This window comes from Uranotaenia lowii, chromosome 2 (assembly GCF_029784155.1).
Source record: "Uranotaenia lowii strain MFRU-FL chromosome 2, ASM2978415v1, whole genome shotgun sequence".
Taxonomy (NCBI): domain Eukaryota; kingdom Metazoa; phylum Arthropoda; class Insecta; order Diptera; family Culicidae; genus Uranotaenia; species Uranotaenia lowii.
Genome location: NC_073692.1, coordinates 147,824,978 through 147,846,027, shown reverse-complemented (window position 1 = coordinate 147,846,027; position 21,050 = coordinate 147,824,978). Strand labels below are relative to the sequence as shown.

General features: G+C 38.8%; 2 protein-coding genes across 3 annotated transcripts in view; one reads left to right on the top strand and one right to left on the bottom strand.

Moving 5' to 3' along the window:
* The window catches only part of LOC129749438 (cyclic nucleotide-gated cation channel subunit A), a 721,507-nt gene that overhangs the window by 607,508 nt on the left and 92,949 nt on the right, over nucleotides 1–21,050 (bottom strand). The gene's annotated exons all lie outside the window — the stretch shown is intronic.
* LOC129741954 (uncharacterized) lies at nucleotides 17,259–20,972 on the top strand. Its single transcript, XM_055733785.1, has 3 exons — nucleotides 17,259–18,812; nucleotides 19,222–20,347; nucleotides 20,431–20,972. The coding sequence occupies exons 1-3, from the start codon at nucleotides 17,259–17,261 to the stop codon at nucleotides 20,970–20,972; spliced, it is 3,222 nt and encodes a 1,073-aa protein (XP_055589760.1).

Below are 21,050 nucleotides of genomic sequence, written 5' to 3'. Positions count from 1 at the left end.
CATGTCAAAAAATTGGCTCGCCTCTGGCGGTGTTTAGTTCTATATCACTCCAGACCAGTGACATCAGACTGAGTCGAGTTGGGGTCATTTTTTAATTTTTCAAACCCAGGGTCTAAAAAGCTTTGTTTTGGTTCAAAACTCATACATGATTTTTTTCAGAATTCTTAAGTAACGTTTACATGAGTAAATTTGAACTTTTATGTTTGCATCGAAATATTGAGTATTTTGTACTGAAAGTTGAACATCATTTTTGTTTCTAATGTGGAACCGAGCCTGCTAAAGGTTTTTGTCCCAATTTATAAATTCGCCAAAGGAAATTTTCCGCTGAAGAATTTTGTTGAAGACCGTAACTTCATATAATGTTAAACAAAAAAGTTATAAGGTGTTTAACAGAGGTATGTCTGTTGGTATAGAAAAAGTATAAATTCAATTGACATCACTGCTGGGGCCTAACGAAAGATTCGCGTCATGCAATACCTCGCAAGGCACCCAGCAGTGATGTCAATTGAATTTTTAGTTTTCAATGCCAAAAGACATACTCCTTTCAAACAGGTAATAACTTTTTTTCCTAATGAGATACAAAGTTACGGTCTTGGACAAAGTTTTCCATTGAAAAGTTTCCTTTAGAGAATTTATTAATTGGCACAAAAACCATAAGCAGGCTCGGTTCTACAGAAAAAACAAAAATTATGTATATTTTTCAGTACAAAATATTCAACTTTCCCATACAAACATAATAATTCAAATTTACTGATGTAAACGTTACTTAAAAATTCAGCAAATGTTCATGGATGAGTTTTGAACTAAAACTAAGCTTTTTGGACCCCAGGGTTTTAGAGATTCAAAAATGACCCCAAATCGACTCAGTCTACTGTGACATTTCATACAACGATAGTCTAAATATGACGTGCACGAATTGGAACTAAGTTTTAATTCTCAATTTCAATTTACAATTTAATAAACCTTTTGTATTGAAATTCAAATCTGTGTGTCATAATGAACCCTACCCCATGTTGAAAATTGGTTTTTCTAAAGAAATGTATCTAAACAAGTTTATCCATAAATTTATTACCAATTTCTTACAAGAATCGTTTATATCATAACAAATTTTATGCTGAAATGTAATATTCTTCAAAAAACTGATTTCGACCACAATTTTATTTTGAATTTCTTGTTTTTTAAATCCTCAACTCCAAATTCAAAAGGATTTTAATAAATCACACAAGGCCACAAAATTTACATTTTTTTAGGTGAAATGAATTTAAGAGTAAATATTGAATTATTGTTGGGCTCTGAAATGTTTGAAAACAGGGTGAAATTTATTTAAGAAAATTCTGCATTTTTCTGACAAAGTTTTAAACATAAAAAAATTGAAATTCAAATTTTTATCAATTTTCCCTTAGACCGCCAATAATTTTTACTGTGAAAACAGTTATAGAAGTTTCATATTTGTTCAATGTGTCTTATTATTAAAAATAATAGATTTATCACGAATTTTCAAAGAAGTATAAACTAATTTGAATTTCAGATATTTTTGAAGCAAAAATCATATCTTCAAGTAGATTTCAACAAATTTGTTAAATGAAATGAAACGTTTGCTTTTAAAAATTTTCTTCAGTCGTGTTAGGAATACTTGGTTTCCAATTTTTTTAGAAATTGTAGAATTCGATTTTTTTTTAAATCTCATGACCATAAAAATATTATTTCTTAATTGAATGTCTTAGTATATTAAACAAATTCCGAATTATGTGGATTTGTGAGCTCATCAGCTACCAATGATTAATTTCACTCAGGTGAGAGGTGATAGATACAATTTTACTCAAGATTCGAGTTCAAGAGAACAATATCTACTAAATCAATTATTTAAAATTGCTGTCTCTTGAATGATCAGTTAAATAAATACATATTTGAAATGGTCAGAAAATTTTATTGAAAAAACTTCTTTCTTAAATGTTAAAAACTATTTTTTTAAATTCCATACTGTATATTATTTTTTTAAAGAATTTGATCATCGTGATTTTGTTTTTCAATTTAATTTATCGACCCTACCGGTGAAAGTTACGTTTTTTTTTTCAAATTTCAAGATTATGAAAATGATAGGCGGATAGAAAGTTAGAAGAAAAGAATAGATATTGAAAATGTGCGAAGCATTGTAATCACATATCCTCTATTATTTCCCCATGGAAAAAATCATTTTCATAATCTTGAAATGTGTTTACCAAATACTTTACTGATAAGACCGATAAATTGAATACATTTAATTTGAATTTTCAAATTAATTTACTGTATTTTTACACAAGACAGAGCACAACAATTTGAAGTTCAACACAAAGACAAACGTTTTAAGGATATTTAAAAAAAAAATTAGTTCAAATCGAAATTTGGTAAATTTATTTGAAAATTTAAAAATATCCTATTCCTACATTTTAAAATTTTCAAATAAATTAACCGAGTTTCAAAGTCGAACTAATATTTTTTTTGAAATATCTTAAAATCGTTTGTCTTTGTTTTCAAGTTCAAATTATTGTGTTCTGAAAACATAATCTTCTTGGAAAAAAATAAATCTAAATTTTTAATAGGTCAAAATATTTAGACCTTGAAATTAAAAACTATAACTGCGCTTGAAAATTTACAAACATTTCACTTATTTTTTAATTCATAAGGATTTTTTATAACGAATCTCTTAAAAGTTCAAATAAATGATTCGAAATCGCAAGTTTTAATTTAATGTGCAATGAAAACTAAATAAGTATTGCCTAAGTAGTGCTTTCAATCAACAAAATTTCATCAAGAATTTTCAACACGCAATTATTCATCACTATGCTTTATCCACTAATCCAAGAAAAATCGCTATCACACAATCCGAAACTACTTAAACTTCCAAAATTGAAGTTTCATAGCAAACGAAGCTAAAAAAAACAAGAGCGATACCAACAAACTATCGCCTACTTCATCCGAGTCACGTCACAATCTTTGCAAAACTATAAACTTTGTAAAAATCGGTCGAGGTTCAGCAGAAAAGATATTAAAAGTCATTTGAACCATTCATTCATTGACGGGATCAATAGGTTTATACAAAATATCGGTATGTTTAGGGTTAACGTATCAGAATATAGAACTTTTTGTAACTTTATTCGGGTGTATCCAAATGAAACAATTTCTTCTAGTACACTCAATGAATTCTTGAAATCTTGAATTGCGCATCATTACTTTTTTATGGACGGACCCTGAAAGCCCAGGAAAAGAACTCTCCTCGCTTAGAACCGCTAAATCTCTTTTGATTCTCTACCGATTTTTAGAAGATTTTTGTTATTGAAATCTCGTAATGTAATAACTCATATATAAATATGTTTTTGGAACAATATTCAGCTACAACACTTCAGTTTTCCGTAATTCAAAGTCTAAGAAAAAAATCCTTATAAACATGCTTCGTAAAAAAATACTGTAGATCAGCTAAGAAATGCTTGAAAAACAATTCATTTAGTGTCCAAGAAAGTTTAAGTTAAGGGGTGTCCACGATTAACAGCGGTTCGAGGAACGATTGACCACCGATCGGAAGCCCAGAAGTGAAGGAAAAGTATTCCGTACAACACCGAAAATCACAACCGCGTAGTAGGGGCCTTCAACCGAAACCCGAACACCTCCATTCGGGATGTGGCTACGAAGTTGCAGAAGGTACAAAAGGCCCTTTAATCGCGACGAGAAGCAGAACAAGTCCGCCAAAATCCGTGCCAGGAAGTTGTACCTCAACATGCTGACGAAAGTTGAATGCTGCATCATGGACGACGAAACATATGTTAAGGCCGACTTCAAACAGATCCCCAACCTGTTTTTCACGGCCAAGGATAAGTTCAGCGTTCCGAAGCATGTCCGCACTGCGAAGATGTCCAATAAATTCCTGGTTTGGCAAGCCATCTGCACGTGCGGGAAGCGGAGTGCACCTTTCGTGAAACAGGACACGATGAACGGACAGGTGTACATGAAAGAGTGCCTCCAGAAGCGACTGCTTCCCCTCCTGAAGGCCCACAACATCCCAACAATCTTCTGGCCGGATTTGGCCTCATTCCACTACTCCAAGGACGTGCTGAAGTGGTATGCGGACAATAAGGTCATTTCGTGCCGAAAAAGTTCAACCATCCCAACCCTCCGGAGCTCCGCCCCATCAAGAAGTATTGGGCGTTTATGAAGCAGCACCTTCTTCAACGGCCTAAGGTAGTGAAGACAGTCGAAGAATAGAAGAAAGTATGAGTTTACATGCAAAAAAATGGTAGATTCACAGGTTGTGCAGAATCTTTTGGACGGGGTTAAGGCCAAGGTGCGGGCATTTGCGTATGGTCAGTAAATAAAATACGAGTAAAATGGTTGATTAAAGTTTAATAGTTATTTTTAAATCCCTGAAAATTTTATGGCAATCGGATGAAAACTGGAATTTTGTGTATCAATTTTGTGTGTGGCAATTTCATCGTGGACACCCTTTAGAAGCTAAACGTTGCAGGGACATATTGGTTTGAGTAAGTAGTATTAAATCGACAGTCCAGGGACTGTGACGGGTAAAAATTTCAGGGACGGATGAGGGTTAATAATAATATTTTCCAAAGTCTTTAATGCCATAATCAAATTTGTATGAAACAGAAGTATTAATCAACTACCTAAAACAGTGAGTAAAATCTCATAACACATGCTTAAATTCCCAGCATCTTTAGTCGATTAATAAAAACAGGTCGACCTCAATTTTTCTACATTCTTCCGAATTACATCTATCCCGAAACCCATCAAGATTGTGGAGGGAAAGAATTTCTCCCCCCAAGGATGCAGGGAAAAGCGGGACACCGGCAAACGTTATGAAAGATAACAAGTTGATTGTAATATACGGGCAACCACTTCCGAGACCAATCTCTACGCATCGTTCGTTTGTCGGTGGGTCCAGCTTCTTGGACTCTTCTTCCGAGAACGGTTCAACATTTTCTCGGTTGACCCTTTTCCGTTTCTTCGACGGGGGGGAGGGAAAAAAATCTTCCCTCGTACGCCTCCAACCAAGAATGTATGATTTATTCGTACAAATGTCCATTTTGTACAGTTTCTGCTTCTCCTTTTTCTTCTTTATCGTCCCACACTCCAACCGTGATCGTCATGAGATATGAGACAGCAAGAGCTTTTTTCTTCGGAACATTTTCACTAAGCTTGTCCGTTTCCAACACAGAGCTCTCTAGCTGGTCAAATGTCTTGCAAATCCCGGCGCCAGCCAAAGTCATCTGTATTCTGAACCGGTAGAACTAAAGCGAGACTTCTCAAGTTAAGTTTGAGGAAGGACAAAAAAAAGGCTCCGAACAGAGGCGTACAAGCCGTTGTTCACTTTTTTGTGAAAAAATTCCTTCAGTATCTTCAGTATCATCGCCCGAAATATCTCCCAAGAACGCGTAAACTACTTGTCAGAATTCGGCGCAAAGATTTACAAGTGCCATTCATGTCGACATAAGAATGGGCTTAGCAACGAGCTTTAAATAAACAAGCGATTCGAGTTTCTCGCTTCATTCAACGCCTTCCATCCATTCCGGCGGCAGCACCTCACTAATGTACTCATTTTCCACTTTTTGGTAATTTGTACCAAGAATAAAAGCCACTTTCCCCCTTCTCGCCGTCATCAGTTGTCCTTTTTTCTTCGTTCCACAAGGTAATCGCTTGACTTATGTTTCATTCGCTGGGAAATTTTTTGTTCCTCCCCCAAAGAAAGCGGAAGAATCCGTGTCATGACGAGTTTTTGTCGGTGTTTCGTTTAGAGCGAACAAAAAAAAAGTGACAGATTCAGATGACAAAAAAAGCACAACCTTCATAGTGGAAGACCGAGAGCGAAGGAATTTATCTTTACCGTTTTGTCCGGATCCGAAAATTTTTCTTTCGTTGCGGACACAAGTGCCGTGGCTAGAAGGATTTTATTCGGGATTTTTACGGCTACGATGAGCATAAATTCATCCTCGAATGGGTTTCTGTGTTCTGGCTGCGTGTGCTTGGCAATTTATTTCGGGTGGCATTTGCTCCGGATGAAAACCAGGAGTGGATGTGGCGGTTTCTGAACTCTCTGCTGTCATATGGAAGAAATCAGTGGCCTCTTTAGTGAGGGAGAAAATTCCTGGGAGGAACCAGAGCAATCATATATTTACTTAGTGCAACATTCCTGTACGAATTTTATGAAACCAATTTACAGAAATGCTTGCTTACTTTAGAATATTTTTGTGGAACTGGTTTCATTTTAATGAAACCAATTTCTGTGGTATTAGGTAAAATGTGATACGTAGTTTGGAAATGTTTCTTTGGTTGGGAGAACAAATGTTATTTGGAAGAGAAGAATACATATTTCTTCTCATTTGATTAAATTTTGAGGTTTGGGAAGTTTGGGACAGTTGACCTCGGTATGAAGAATCATTTTTCGCTTTTGCATTGGCAATGAAGCCTTCAGATTGAGGGAGCCGAAATCATTATGTAATTTCATAAATTTTTGAGCAAAATTTTTCCCAGTTATGAAAAATGTTATGTGTGCATTTGCGGTTTTGTTACAAGATTATGATGAAATAAACTGATTGGATCGAAAACTGTGAAGTCCTATAATACAACTTCACTAGAATATTTTCTGAATTAAACATTTTTTATCGAAAATAATCACATGAGTTTATTTTGCATAAGCTTTTAGCTGCGAAATAACGAACATTGTTTTGGAAATTACTGGGAAATTTACTTTTCCTCTCATATGGCGATCGTTGGTTTTTTTTTCATAATTTTGAACGTTTTCTCTCGTAAACATGATCCAAAATCAACTATACAGACAATTTTAACACAAGAATTTTTAAATTGAATAAATTTATTTTCGGCGATTTCAGTCAAGAAAAAATCATATATTAAAATTAAATTTCAAAATTTAAAGCAAAAAAGTCAGATCAACAATGACTTAGCACATCAAGAAGAGCTCCTGGATAAGTTTCTTAACACGAATAAAATCCTCGGATTTTTATATACTCCAATTAATAATCGCCCATCTCTACCTTCCACAAAATAACTATGCTAAGTTGTGTATCCGGATAGTATGCTTATTTCAACTGGTTAGAGCTGTCCTCTCCACTGACTTTTCATCAATGTTAGGCAATCCTATCAACGCTCTGGATTTCAGTTTCCTCAAATAATATATTAAATCTGTATAATAAACTTAACTAAACCTACATAATCTGTTCACTCGATTCATTTTTTTTTTAATCTTAAGGTGTATACCAGTTTTTACAGTTTCAAAGTTTAAGTTGTTTTCTCAGCGTAGTTAAGAGCATACAGTAATTGTAGACAACTCTCTCAGGTCTACACAGCAAAAAATTTAAGCTGTAATATTGCGACAATTATCCTGTAACAAAAAGGAGCAGGACATTTGTCAATTATTTGTCAATGGTAAATTTTTTTGTTACTGGCTTCTTTAAAATTACATTTCTGTAATATTTTTGTTCATTGCAATGTTGAGGCTCGATTAGGTAGATTATTTTTTAATGAAAATAATAATTTTTCGGTTAAAATAAATTTAACAAAAATCTATATCTATATATATAAAAATGGATTTCTGTCTGTCTGTCTGTCTGTCTGTTCCCTATAGACTCGAAAACTACTGAACCGATTTGCGTGAAACTTGGCAAATGGGAGTATAGGAGGCAGGGGAAGGTTTCTATTATGGTTAGGGACCCCTCCTTTTACCTGGAAGGGGGGAGGGGGTCTCTCAAATAAATGTAATAAGTTTTCATAACTCGAGAACTGATCATGCAAATGGAACCAAATTTAGCATGGGAGCGTATTTCGGTACGACAAATGTTTCAATGATAGTTTGGTACCCCTCCCTCCTTCCAATGGGGAGATGGGAAGGGGGGAGGGGGCCTACCCTACAATTTTTTAACATAACTGTAGAACTAATCAAGCTAATGGAAACAAATTTGATATGGGAGGGTAGGGGAATACGAGAAATGGTTCTACGATTATTTAAGACCCCTTCCTCCGACCAAGGAAGATACAGAAAGAAGGGGGGGAGGCTTTAACCAATTTTTATGGCATAACTTGAAAACTATTCAAGCAAATGAAACCAGATTTGGCTTGGAAAGGTATTTGGGTACGATAAATAGTTCTATGAATTTTTTGTACCCCTCTCTCCTTCCAGTGAGAAGAAAGAGGGGAGGGGATCCTTTAACACTTTTAGCATAACTGGAGAAATAATCGAGCAAATCAGACCAAATTAGGCGTGGAAGGTATTTGAATACAAGAAATTTGTTCATGATATATTGAAAACCCTCCGTTCTTCAAGTGGGAAAATCTTCAGGGAGGTGGGTTCTCCCATAAAATTTTATACACCACTCGACAACTTATCCAGCAAATTGAACGAAATTCGGCTTGGAAGGGTATTTGAGCACTAGGAATGTTTCTATGAATATTTGGTACTACTGCCTCCTGCCAGTGGGTTAATAGGAAGGAGAGAGGGTGGCTCCTTTACAATTTTTCGCATAATTTGAGAACTAATCAAGCAAATGGAAACAACTTTGTCATGAGAAAGCATTTGAATACGTAAAATGATTATTCGCTTATTTGAGACATCTTTCTCTTTCAAATGAGGAAACAGTTAGAGAAGACGGGAGCTCACGTACGATTGTTTTGCATAAACCAAGAACTTATCTAACAAATGGAACCAAATATGACATGGGAAAATTCAATCGAGCGAATGGAACAAAATTTAGCATGGGAGTGTATTTTAATACACGGGATGTTTCATCTTGATTCCGTTCTTCCAGGTAGGGGATAGGTAGAACGGGGGCTCCGATAAAAAATTTATAGCATAATTCGACTACTAATAAAGCACAGACGAAAACAAAATTTGCATGAGAGGGTATTCGAGCAAAAGGAATGTTTTTCCGGTAGTTTAGCACCCCTCCTTCTATTCAGTGGAACTTTAAAAAACGGGAAGAGGGTTTCTCATACCATTGTTTTTAAAATATTTCGATAACTAATCGAGAAAATGGAGCCTAATTTGCATGGGAGCATATTTGTGTACGGGCAATGTGTCTTTGATGGTTTGAGACCTTCTTCTCCTACCAGAGGCGAGATATGAAGTGAGGAGAGGGTCATCCATTTTTTTAATAGCTCGAGAGCTTATCGAGAATGAAGCCATATTTGATATGGGATCGTATTTGTATATAAGAAGTGTTTTTCTGATGTTATGAAACACCCTTTTCTCCTATTGGGGATAAAAGAATGGGGGAGGAGTCACTCTCTCAATTTGTAAAATAATTCGAGAACGAATAGGTAACATAAGTGTCCCGTGACGTTATTTTGTTACAAACAAATGTTTCTAGGTTAATTTGAGACCCTCTCCACATTAAAAAAGGACATCGAAGATTCCATATATGGAAAAATATTTTGGCATAAGTTATAAACTTATGAAGCAAAGAAATCCAGAGTCCTAAAAAGGATTAAAACACGGATTAAAAATAATATTAGATTTTAGATTTCAAATTAAACAAAAAGTTGCAATTTTATATGAAAAAAAAAACATTTTATTAATTGAATTGAATGAAATTGAATTAAGAATTTTGTGCAAATAAATGAAAAGCAAAAAAACAGGTACCACAAATTTCAATAATTTTTGGAAGGGGCAGCAAAGCACACCGGGTCAGCTAGTCTATATATATAAAAATGAATTTCTGTCTGTCTGTCTGTCTGTCTGTCTTTCTGTCTGTTCCCTATAGACTCAGAAACTACTGAAACGATTTACGTGAAACTTGGCAGGTGGGGGTATTGGAGGCCGGGGAAGGTTCCTATTATAGTTTGGGACCCCTTCCCCTAACAGGAAGGGGGGAGGGGCCTCCCAAACAAAAGACAATTTTTTGCATAACTCGAGAACCAATCAAGCAAATGGTATCAAATTTGGCATGGGGAGGTATTTGGGAATGGAGAATGTTTCAATGAATATAAGGTGTCCCTCCCTCCTCTCAGTGCCCAAGTAACAATTTTAGCTTTATTATGGTCAGCAAAATGTCGTTTGGACCACAGCATTAATCTTCATAAAAAGCTAAAGTACATTCTATAACATCACCTGGACTCTAATAAAGCCAAAATTAGGCTATTTGGCCCTATCCTAGGAACGTCATCATGACCAATCATTGTTAGTCATCAATATTGGTCACCAAAGCTTTTAAAAAGCTACACGCAGAGAAAACTTGGATTTTGAAACAAAACAAAACTGACTTTGATTCAAAACACTCAGTTTTTTTAATCAAACTCCTGTTTTCTTTGAATCAATGAATTCTCGTTCTGATTCAAATGAATAATTTTTGAAAGAAAGAATTAATTTTTTGAACCGAATAATTTTGGAATTTGATTTTAAACAAATTCTTTGATTCAAAAGACATTTTTTCAATTGCATATGTCTTTTAAAACAAAGTAAATTTTCTTTCAACCAAAGAAAAATGTTTTCAACAGAAAGGAATAATTTCTTTAAGTTAAAACTTCAAACTTAGAAGATAATTTGGATTGAGCAAGTACCGAATTTCGAATTAAGTTTCGCCGGTCGTGTTAAAAATCAAAACTAGTGAATCAGAGATAGCTATTTAGGAGGATTCAGGATGAGGAATGCATACCATGGTAAGTGCGTGTTAATCCATTAGTCAAAAAGTGAATATTTAAGATTTTATATAAACTTTTACATTGTTACAGGACCACGGCTGATTCCGCCCAAAATCCAGCGGTCTGATTATCTTCGGGCCGATCTTCAGCGGCAATCACCAGTTGGATGACCGGAGTTGCTTCCGGAAGTTTATTGAGCGGTCCAAGAAGAATGCCCTCAGGCCAATATTTAGGACCGGTTAATTCCATTATAGTGAACCAGTGTTTGTGTTAAGTTTGTAATAAAAATGAATTTAAGATGTAAATTGTTTCTTTTTATTGTTCAAAATTCCTAATTGGAACTTCTGAACAACAGAAAATATTTTTTTCCAATTGGAATAAAAGGAAAATATTTCAATGAACCAATCCTTTTAAATCTAAATCTAAATTACATTGTAGCAAACGAAAACAACTTTGCATCGAATGAAACTGTTTTTTGTTTCAAAGCATTAAGATTTTGACTCAAAGATTTTTCAAAAGAAAAATTCTTTGAAACAAAGGAAAATGTCCTTGAACCAATGGAATTTTTATTTATCCCAAAATCAAAGGAAAAAATCCTTTGTTTTTGCGGCACTTTCCTTTGAAATAAAAAATCTTTTTTCTGAGTGTATTATAAAACATGTTAGAAATTTTTGTTTTTTTCGGTTCTGTCAGTTCTCGGAGTTTTTTTTTTGTTTTTTCCAGCAACCGTAATGGTTGATGAATGATGATTGCATTATTCAGATATGAATCTGGTAAAATTAATAGTTAAAAAACCAATGTTTTACCCATATAATGAGCGTCTTTTCTACTGCCAGTCAAGATTTTAGGTAAAATGTATATGAAATAGTATCTTAAAATAAATGCGCCTCGTCAAATCTGATGGTCAATCATGATGGGATTGATGTAAAAAAGGCCTGAAAAAATATTTTCCAATGCTGGCATTGTGAATCCATCAACATGGCGTCATTTTGTACCCTTCGATTTTGCAACCAACATGGCGTGAGTCAATTCATAGTTTTATTATGGTTTAATGATGACCCCAAAAAAAGCTACGATTTGACGTTTCTTTCGCAAGCAAACCAATTACACGCTAAGGTTGAGTTCCTCATTTCTGAGTTGTTAATCATTAGTACAGTAAATGAGGAGACTTTTTGAATGAAAAGGGATTGGTTTTCAATGACCCGTGGAATAAATCATGAGTTGAAGTCAAATTTCGTTGTCTGACGCCATCTTGAAATCCAAGATGGCGGCTTCCGCTGAACTTTAAAATGGTGTAAATGACTTGAAATCGCATGAAACCCCAACAAAATGGGTATCGGGTGAAAGTGCTAAACGAGTAGAAGTCGAATTTCGCTATCCGACGCCATCTTGAAATCCAAGATGGCGGCATCCGCTCAACTTTTAATGCTTAATGCTGACAAAAAGTCGCATTAAACCACCACTATACGAATATTGGTAAAAAGGCTAAGCTAGAAGATGTCGATTTTTTTCTTTCCGACGCCATCTTGGAATCCAAGATGGCAGCTTCCACTGAATTTAAAATGCTGTTAATCAATGAAAATCGCTTGAACACAACTTTTTTTCACGTAATACTACATTAAAACTACTATTTTAAAACAATTTAGATCATTTTAAATCACTTTTATTATTTTTTCATTATATTTCTAATGCATTTAGAACTTTTCTTGTTTTGTTTATAGTTTTTGATTTTTTTTGCCATTTATGTAATTCTTTTATTCCTATCATGCTATTATGTCTAAATTGTATCGGTCTTATTCTAGCGAAAACTATAAGGTTATGTTGTTTCTGTTAACCGTCTGATTTTGGCACATGTGCCAAATTCGATGTTTCCAAAATCGAATGTTGCCAAAAACGAACGGGGTCTGTATTGCGGTAGTTTTTGTGGGATTTTCAGTCACTTACAGATTTTTAGAGAAACGCGAAAAAAGATATTTGACTTCTATAATTTAGCCTTAGCACTCAATACAATATATTTGGGAGTTTCATGCTATTTTCATTCATTTACAGTATTTTTAAGTTCAGCTGAAGCCACCATCCTGGATTTCAAGATTGCGTCAGAATGCAAAAATAAACTTTTTATAGCTTATCCCAATTGACAAATATCCATATTTTGGAGGTTTCATGCGATATTCAATGATTTAGAGCATTTTTTAAGTTTATAGAAAGCTGCCATCTTGGATTTCAAGATGGCGTAAAAAAAAGACATACACCGTCTTAGCCAATTAAGGCTCTACAGACTGAATAAATGGCATGGACAACTTAAGATTAACATTAAACACCCAGTACCGAGATGGGAATCGAACCCATGTCATCAGTGGACCAGCGATTACCGTCTTACCACACTAACCACTCGACCACCAAGACGTAAGATAGCAATATTCGACTTCTACTCGTAAACCCCTTCACCCACTACCAATATGGGTTTCATGTCATTTTAAGTCATTCACTACATTTTAAAGTTTAGCGGAAGCCGCCATCTTGGATTTCAAGATGGCGTAAGATAGCGTAATTCAACTTCTACCGGTTGATTTCTTTTAACTTATACCCCTATAATATAGGTTTTATGCGATTTTCAGTCATTTACAGTATTTTTAAGTTGAGTGGTAGCCGCCATCTTGGATTTAAGATGGCGACGGGCAACGAAATTTGACTTCTACTCGTTTATTACTTTCACCTTATAACCATATTGTGAAGGTTTCACGATATTTTCAGTAATTTTCAGCTTTGAAAATAAAAGAGGAAGCCGCCATCTTGAATTAATGATGGCGTCAAGCTTTTTTTTCCTACTATTTAGGCCCTTTCACTCAATACTCATATTGTAAAGATATCCATACCACTTTCGGTGATTTCAAGTTTTCAAAGATGTATTTTTTTCATTTAAACTCAAAACCAACACGCATAACTTACCAAAAATGTGTAAAAATGGGAGTTCCAATTCAAATATGTGCTATCTAATCTGAGCGTGTCCTGTTTTGACATTTTGATCGAGAACTGTCACTAAGTTTTATGGCGGTTTAATAATCAGGCACTGAGTGCTATTATAGAACATGCAAAAGAAAGCTTGGAGCAAACTTCTAAGTTTGTGTTTTATTATAGTTTTAAAAAAGCATTCATAACTCTTTCAAAATAACTAAAACAGTATGTTTAATAAAAGTTTTATTAGCGTTTTCAAAACCATCTGCAAACATATGGTCGAAAAAAAATATAAGCATTATGCATGACCATAATAAAACCGTCATAAAACGAGCTGCACAAAAAAATGCCATAATTAAACCATAATAAAACTTCCTAATGCTAGTTGGCATAATCTGTGTTACTTGGGTGGGGTGATAGAAAGGGGGGAGGGGGGCCACCTTACAATTTTTCATGTAACTCGAAAACTATTCAAGATATTGAATCCAAATTTGGCATGGGAAGGTATTTTGATACGAAAAATATTTCAATGATTATTTGAGACCCCTCCCTTTTTGCAGTTGAAAGGGGGAGGGGCCTCTTTAATATTTTTTTTACATAACTCAAAAACTTATAAATCAAATGGAACCAAATTTGTCATGGGAAGGTATTTGGATACGAAAAATATTTCTATGATTATTTGAAACCCCTCCCTCTTTTCAGTAGGGAGATATAAAGGGGGGGAGGGGCCCTCTTTTTAATTTTTAAATAACTCAAATACTAATCAAGCAAATGGAATCAATTCGGGCATGGGCGGATATTTGGGAACGTGACATGTTCTAATGATTGTTTGAGACCCCTTCCTTCTTCCAGCGGGGAGAAAGGAAAGAGAGACGAAGTCCCATACAATTTTTATTGCATAACTCAAGAACTACAACAGCAAATGGAACCAAATTTGGCATGGAACGATATTTGGGTACGAGAAATGCTTCTTTGAATATTAGGTATCCCTTAATCCTTCAAAAAGGTGGATAAAAGGGGGAAGAGAGGTTGTTCGATGCACACGGAAAAAAATCTTCACGAATAAAGTGGCGCTACCTGGTCTTGGGGAAGCGAAGCAGTCCAGCGAATTTCCATCGTTTTTCCACTGGGGCATGCTGTCAGACCAAAGGCGTTAGCAGCAGTGGGCTGCGAGGAAAACGAAAAAGATTAATTTCCGCTCTTTTCATCAGGCCCACTATAAAAGGCCCTGTAGGAAAACGCGTGGCCTCTTTTTCCGACAGTGGCGGCCGAGGAGAAAACATAAACAAACCTACCCAGCAGAGCAGATCATCGAACAAATTGAACGTGAAACTTTAAAGTGAAATTTTGCTGTAAATAGTTGTAAAAAGTAAAATTAAGTAATGTAAAGTAAAATAAATGTAGTGCAATAGAAATTATAATAAATAAGTGGAAATAAACTGGTGCATGAATTGAAAGACGGAACCAAACTTACCTGTGTACTTACCTGGAAAATTACATGAAGAACCTGAAAGAAAATTGAAGTGAGGACATCCAACGGCGAAATTAAAGGTACTTCCGTTCATGGTCCTTCGAACCGGATGCCCGTCGAACTCCGAGCGTCCGGAACTACTCTACATTCTGGAAGATAACCTTATCATCTCGACATTGGTGGAGTGAGCTGCAATCAAATTTCATTATACAAGGCATTGAAATTGCCTCGAGAAGGTAATTAGTATTCCAACCACCTCTGTTTTGGTACGTTTTGTGCTCCGCTGGGAAAATTTATCTTGCAGATTAACACGTGCACGATGGCTACGGAACGGCGTATCAAGTCGCTCAAAATGCGGCTCCGGAGTATTGAGACGTCGTTCAACCTAATTAAAGTCTTCGTTGAAAACTTCGACGAAGAAACTCAGTCGATGGAAGTTCCTGTTCGGCTGGAGAACCTGGCCGTGTTGTGGGTGGACTTCGGCAAAACGCAAGCCGAACTTGAAGCCGCTGATGTAGACGACAATGCGATGATGGAACATCAGCTGAAGCAGCGGGCCCAGTTCGAAACGGACTACTACCGTGTGAAGGGTTTTTTGCTGTCCGTTAATAAAAGTACATCGCCCAGCTCCCACTCTTGTCACTCCAGTGCGCATTTCCCTACTTCTTCGCAAATTCGGCTCCCAGATGTGAAACTTCCCGTTTTTACTGGCGCTCTCGAAAATTGGTTGAATTTTCATGATCTATTCATTTCATTGGTGCATTCGTCGACTGAGTTGTCCAATATCCAGAAATTTTACTATTTACGATCGTCATTAGCGGGGGATGCGTTAAAGCTGGTACAAACGATTGCGATTAGCGCCAATAATTACCCAGTTGCGTGGAACTTGCTGATAGATCACTTCCAAAATCCTGCACGTTTGAAACAAGCCTATGTCGACTCCCTTTTTGAGTTTGCTCCGTTGAAAAAGGAATCTGCAAGTGATCTTCATTCTTTCGTGGAACGATTCGAAGCTAATGTCCGCATCTTGAAGCAGTTGGGAGAGAGAACCGAGTTTTGGGACGTGTTGCTGATTCGTATGCTCAGTATTCGTCTTGACCCCACTACACGAAGGGATTGGGAAGAATTTTCGTCGACTCATGAGGCAGCTACCTTCCCAGATCTGGTCAGCTTTCTTCAGCGGAGGGTCACAGTTTTACAGAGTGTGAGCAACGTTCACCTGGACACTTCCTCGTCTTCGGCACCCAAAAAACCGGTTCATCGATCAGCAATCATCAGCAATGGAGCCACTCAATTCTCACCTCGCCAATGTTTCGCCTGCTCTGAACACCATCCACTTTATTTATGCCAGATGTTCGCCAAGATGACCATCGAAGATAAAGACAAACTAGTACGCCGTCAACAACTCTGTCGGAACTGCCTACGGAAGGGACATCAATCGAGAAGTTGTCAATCGAAAAACTGCTGTCGAAAATGCCGAGGGCGCCACCATAGTCAACTCTGCAGCACAGGTACCAGCCAGGGTGAATCCAGCAAACCGAGACCCGAGGGGAATACGTCGAGGGATCCTAACCCTACCAGCGAAGAAGTGTCATCATTGTCTGCAGCAGTCGGGAAACTTCCCACGAAGGGCCATCCTAACAAGGTGCTCCTAGCAACGGCCGTGATCAAACTGACGGATGATTACGGCAATACTCACTTCGCCAGAGCGCTCCTCGACTCGGGTAGCGAATGCAACTTCATCACCGAGTCATTTGCGCAAAAACTCAAAGTTCGTCGCACCAAAGTTCACCTCTCCATCTCCGGAATTGGTCAGTCATCCACTCAATCTCGCTCCAAGCTTCGTACCACCATACACTCTCGAATTACCGGATTTTCGACCATCGTAGAGCTCCTCGTATTGCCAAAACTCACTCTAAGTTTGCCATCCGCCACTTTAGACATTTCTAGTTGGAACCTTCCGAAAGAAATTCAGCTCGCAGATCCTAACTTTTACCAAAGCAACCCTATCGACATCGTCCTTGGTGCAGAAATATTCTTCGATCTTTTCAAACCGCCTGGCAGAATTCCACTTGGAGATTCACTGCCTGTTCTTGTGAATTCTGTTCTGGGATGGGTTGTTTCTGGGAAAGTTACCAACTCTACTGCTACAAGCTCCGTTATCGCCAATCTTGCAACCGTCGCAGATATTTATCGCCTCATGCAACGATTCTGGATCATCGAAGAGGCAGATTCAGCTCCTTGTATGTCGGTGGAAGAAGCAGCCTGCGAAAAGCACTTTTCGCAGAACGTTCAACGCACCCCAGAAGGTCGATACATCGTTCGATTGCCGTTCAAGGAACCTGTTTCCAGCGTAGGCGACAATCGCAGCATCGCACAACGTCGATTCCGGATGGTCGAGTCTCGCTTGCAACGAGACACCAATCTACAGGCTCAGTATCACGACTTCATGGCCGAATACGTCACCTTAGGACACATGCAGCGAGTAGACACTTCTACTCCACCTACCCAGCAATATTACCTTCCTCATCATGCGGTGATTCGTGAAGATAGCTCGACTACCAAGGTGCGAGTCGTCTTCGACGCTTCGTGCAAGTCAGGATCTGGTAAATCGCTCAACGACGTGCTCATGGTCGGGGCAGTCATCCAAGACGACCTTCGTTCCATCATCCTGAGAACCAGAATCAATCCCGTTTTGCTCATCGCCGACATCCAAAAAATGTACCGTCAAATCCTGGTCGACGAACGAGACACTTCTCTTCAGCGGATTCTTTGGCGAAGTTCACCGGACGAGCCTGTCAGCACGTTTGAGCTGAAAACGGTCATCTACGGCACAGCTAGTGCACCATTCCTGGCCACCAGAACCCTACAACAACTGGCAGACGACGAAAAAGCGGATTTTCCTTTGGGCGCGGCGATTCTGAAGAGAGATGTGTACGTAGACGACCTGGTTACCAGCGGAAGGACTCCTGATGAACTGGCGGAAGTGCGGAATCAACTTGACCAATTGTGCCGACGAGGTGGTTTTGAATTCCGGAAATTTGCGTCGAATATTGAATCCGTTCTTGATGGCATTCCTTCCGAACGACGTGCGCTTCATTCATCAGTCGAGCTCGCAGCTGATCAGACCATCAAAACCTTGGGGTTGCACTGGGAACCAGCTTCGGATCACTTCCGGTTCCAAATTCGGTTACCTGAACACTCTCGAGACGTGGTTCTCTGCAAAAGGTTGGCCTTATCACAAATCGCCCAGCTGTTCGACCCGTTGGGGTTGGTAGGCCCTGTCATCGTTACTGCAAAAATGTTTATGCAGACTCTGTGGAGTCTGAACTCCGACGACGGCAAGCCATGGGGATGGGATCAACCACTACCACCATCTCTGACCACGTATTGGCAAAACTACTATGCGCAATTACCTGTCCTTGATCAGCTTCGAATCCCACGATGCGTCGTGCTTCCCGAATTTGAATCCATCCAGCTACACCTGTTTTCTGACGCTTCAGAAAACGCCTACGGGGCCTGTGCCTACTTCCGATCAAAGGACTCATCAGGTTCTATTTCCGTCGGCCTTCTCACGGCCAAATCCAAAGTCGCTCCTTTGAAAAAACGTAGCATTCCCCGGCTTGAACTTTGTGGGGCTCTCGAGGCTGCCCAATTGTATCAAAAAATCTCCTCAACCTTCGGAAAGAAGTTCGAAACCTTCTTCTGGGTCGACTCAACCACGGTGCTCGCCTGGCTGAAGGCAACTCCCTCAGTTTGGACAACTTTCTGTCGTAACCGATCGTTATTTTTCTTTAAAATAATTTCAAATACGTACAACTGTACTCGGAAACATCTCTCAACGAACTGACGATCAGTAGAAGGGCTTGTATTTTCCCTACTATCTAGCTGAGAAGAGAGGATTCTCTCCGACCATTTTTTTTAACCGAGAGGACAACGTCGTGATAAAACTCACACATCTTTGCTTCCTCATTTGTGTTTACTGTCAATTAAAGGCGTTACGCTGTTACCAATGAGAGTTGCACAATCGTTCCCTAAATAATATCCTTTTGAATAAACCGTTGCATCCATTCTTTCGGATATTCATAATATCTAGTTTATTAAGTCTCTGCACTACCATTATTCTCTACACTTTCGTGGCCAATCGGGTTTCAAAAATCCAGCTTGCAACAGTCGGCGCTTCCTGGAATCTTGTTGCTGGTCAAGAGAACCCTGCTGACCATTTGTCTCGAGGAATCAACGCAAAAACGCTGATCTCCTGTAAACTGTGGTGGAATGGACCAAATTGGCTTCGGTCCGATGACTTTTTGCAGCTAACATCGCCATCAAGCACCTCCTTCGAGACCCATCTAGAATTCCGCACATCCAAACAGGTCGGCCTAACCGCCTCAGCAGACAGTTCCTTCATCGATTCCTTCGTTGGCCGATTCTCGAAGTACCAAACCATGCTGCGCGTCACAGCATTCTGCCTCAGGTTGTCACGCAAGTCTCGAAGCGCAGAAGCAAGAAAAAGATCGTTCCTCTCAGCGACGGAAATTCGCGATGCCGAAAATGCTCTCATACGATTGGTGCAAGCTCAAGAGTTCTCCGAGCACGTAGCAGCTCTTCAAGCATCGAAGCCAGCTCCAATCAGGTCCCAACTCCGATGGTTTACTCCGTTCCTGGATGCAGATCGCCTGATGCGTGTTGGAGGACGAATCGACAAATCAGCGCGAAATTACGACGCCAAGCACCAAATTCTTCTTCCGTACAGTCATCGGTTCTCCGCCCTGCTGGTGGAGTGCTTTCATGAAAGGCATTTGCATGCAGCACCTCAATTACTGCTTGGAATCCTTCGATTGCGGTACTGGATCACAGGGGCCAGAAAGCTGGCCAAAACGATCGTTCATCGCTGCATAATTTGCGTCCGAGCTCGCCCTAAATTGGTTGAACAATTCATGGCAGAGCTACCAAAGGAACGCGTAACTGCCGCCCGACCCTTTTCGATTTCCGGTGTCGATTATTGGGGGCCGATCCTGCTTAAATCTCCACATCGTCGAGCAGCCCCAATCAAGGCATTTGTAGCGGTGTTCGTGTGCTTCATTACGAAGGCTGTTCATATCGAACTCGTTTTCGATTTGACGACAGCCAAATTCATCCAAGCTCTACGCCGGTTCGTATCCCGCCGAGGTCCACCATCAGACATCTACAGCGACAACGGAAGAAACTTTCTGGGTGCCAGCAATGAATTGCGCAAACTTCTTCGCTCGTCCGACCACTCACAAGGAGTTGCAACCGAATGCTCCGATTGCAATATCAGATGGCATTTTAATCCACCTCGAACATCTCATTTCGGCGGATTATGGGAATCCGCAATTAATTCCGCCCAAAAGCACTTCCTTCGAGTCGCCCATTGGCTTATGACGATATGTATACCTTATTGTGCCAGATAGAGTGCTGCCTCAATTCGCGCCCGATTACTCCAATGAGCGACGATCCGACTGATTTCGAGCCGCTTACTCCAGGGCATTTTCTGGTGGGTACGTCCTTGAAATCCGTTCCAGATGAGAACCTGAATGACATCCCATCAAATTATCTTCGGAAGTGGCAGCAAACTCAAAAGCTGCTGCAGGACACCTGGCGTCGATGGCACCTGGAATATTTGTCATCATTAGCCCAAAGATCAAAGTGGTTAAACTCACCTGTAGCACTGAAGGAGAACCAGCTCGTCCTTCTCAAGGAGGATGGGATCCCACCAATTCGCTGGCCAACGGCCAGAATCACCCAATTGCATCCAGGGACTGATGGCATCACAAGAGTCGTTACTCTGCAGACCCCAAAAGGCACTTGTACCCGTCCGGTGGCGAAAGTTTGCCTTTTGCCAATTGCGTCATCGTCGGAGGAAATTAAAAACCCACCCGCCGCTGACCAATAAGCAGCAGACAAAATTTGTTGCTCCTCGACACCTGCAACCTTTCTCCGTTTGTGCTATCATCATCACCTTCACAACACT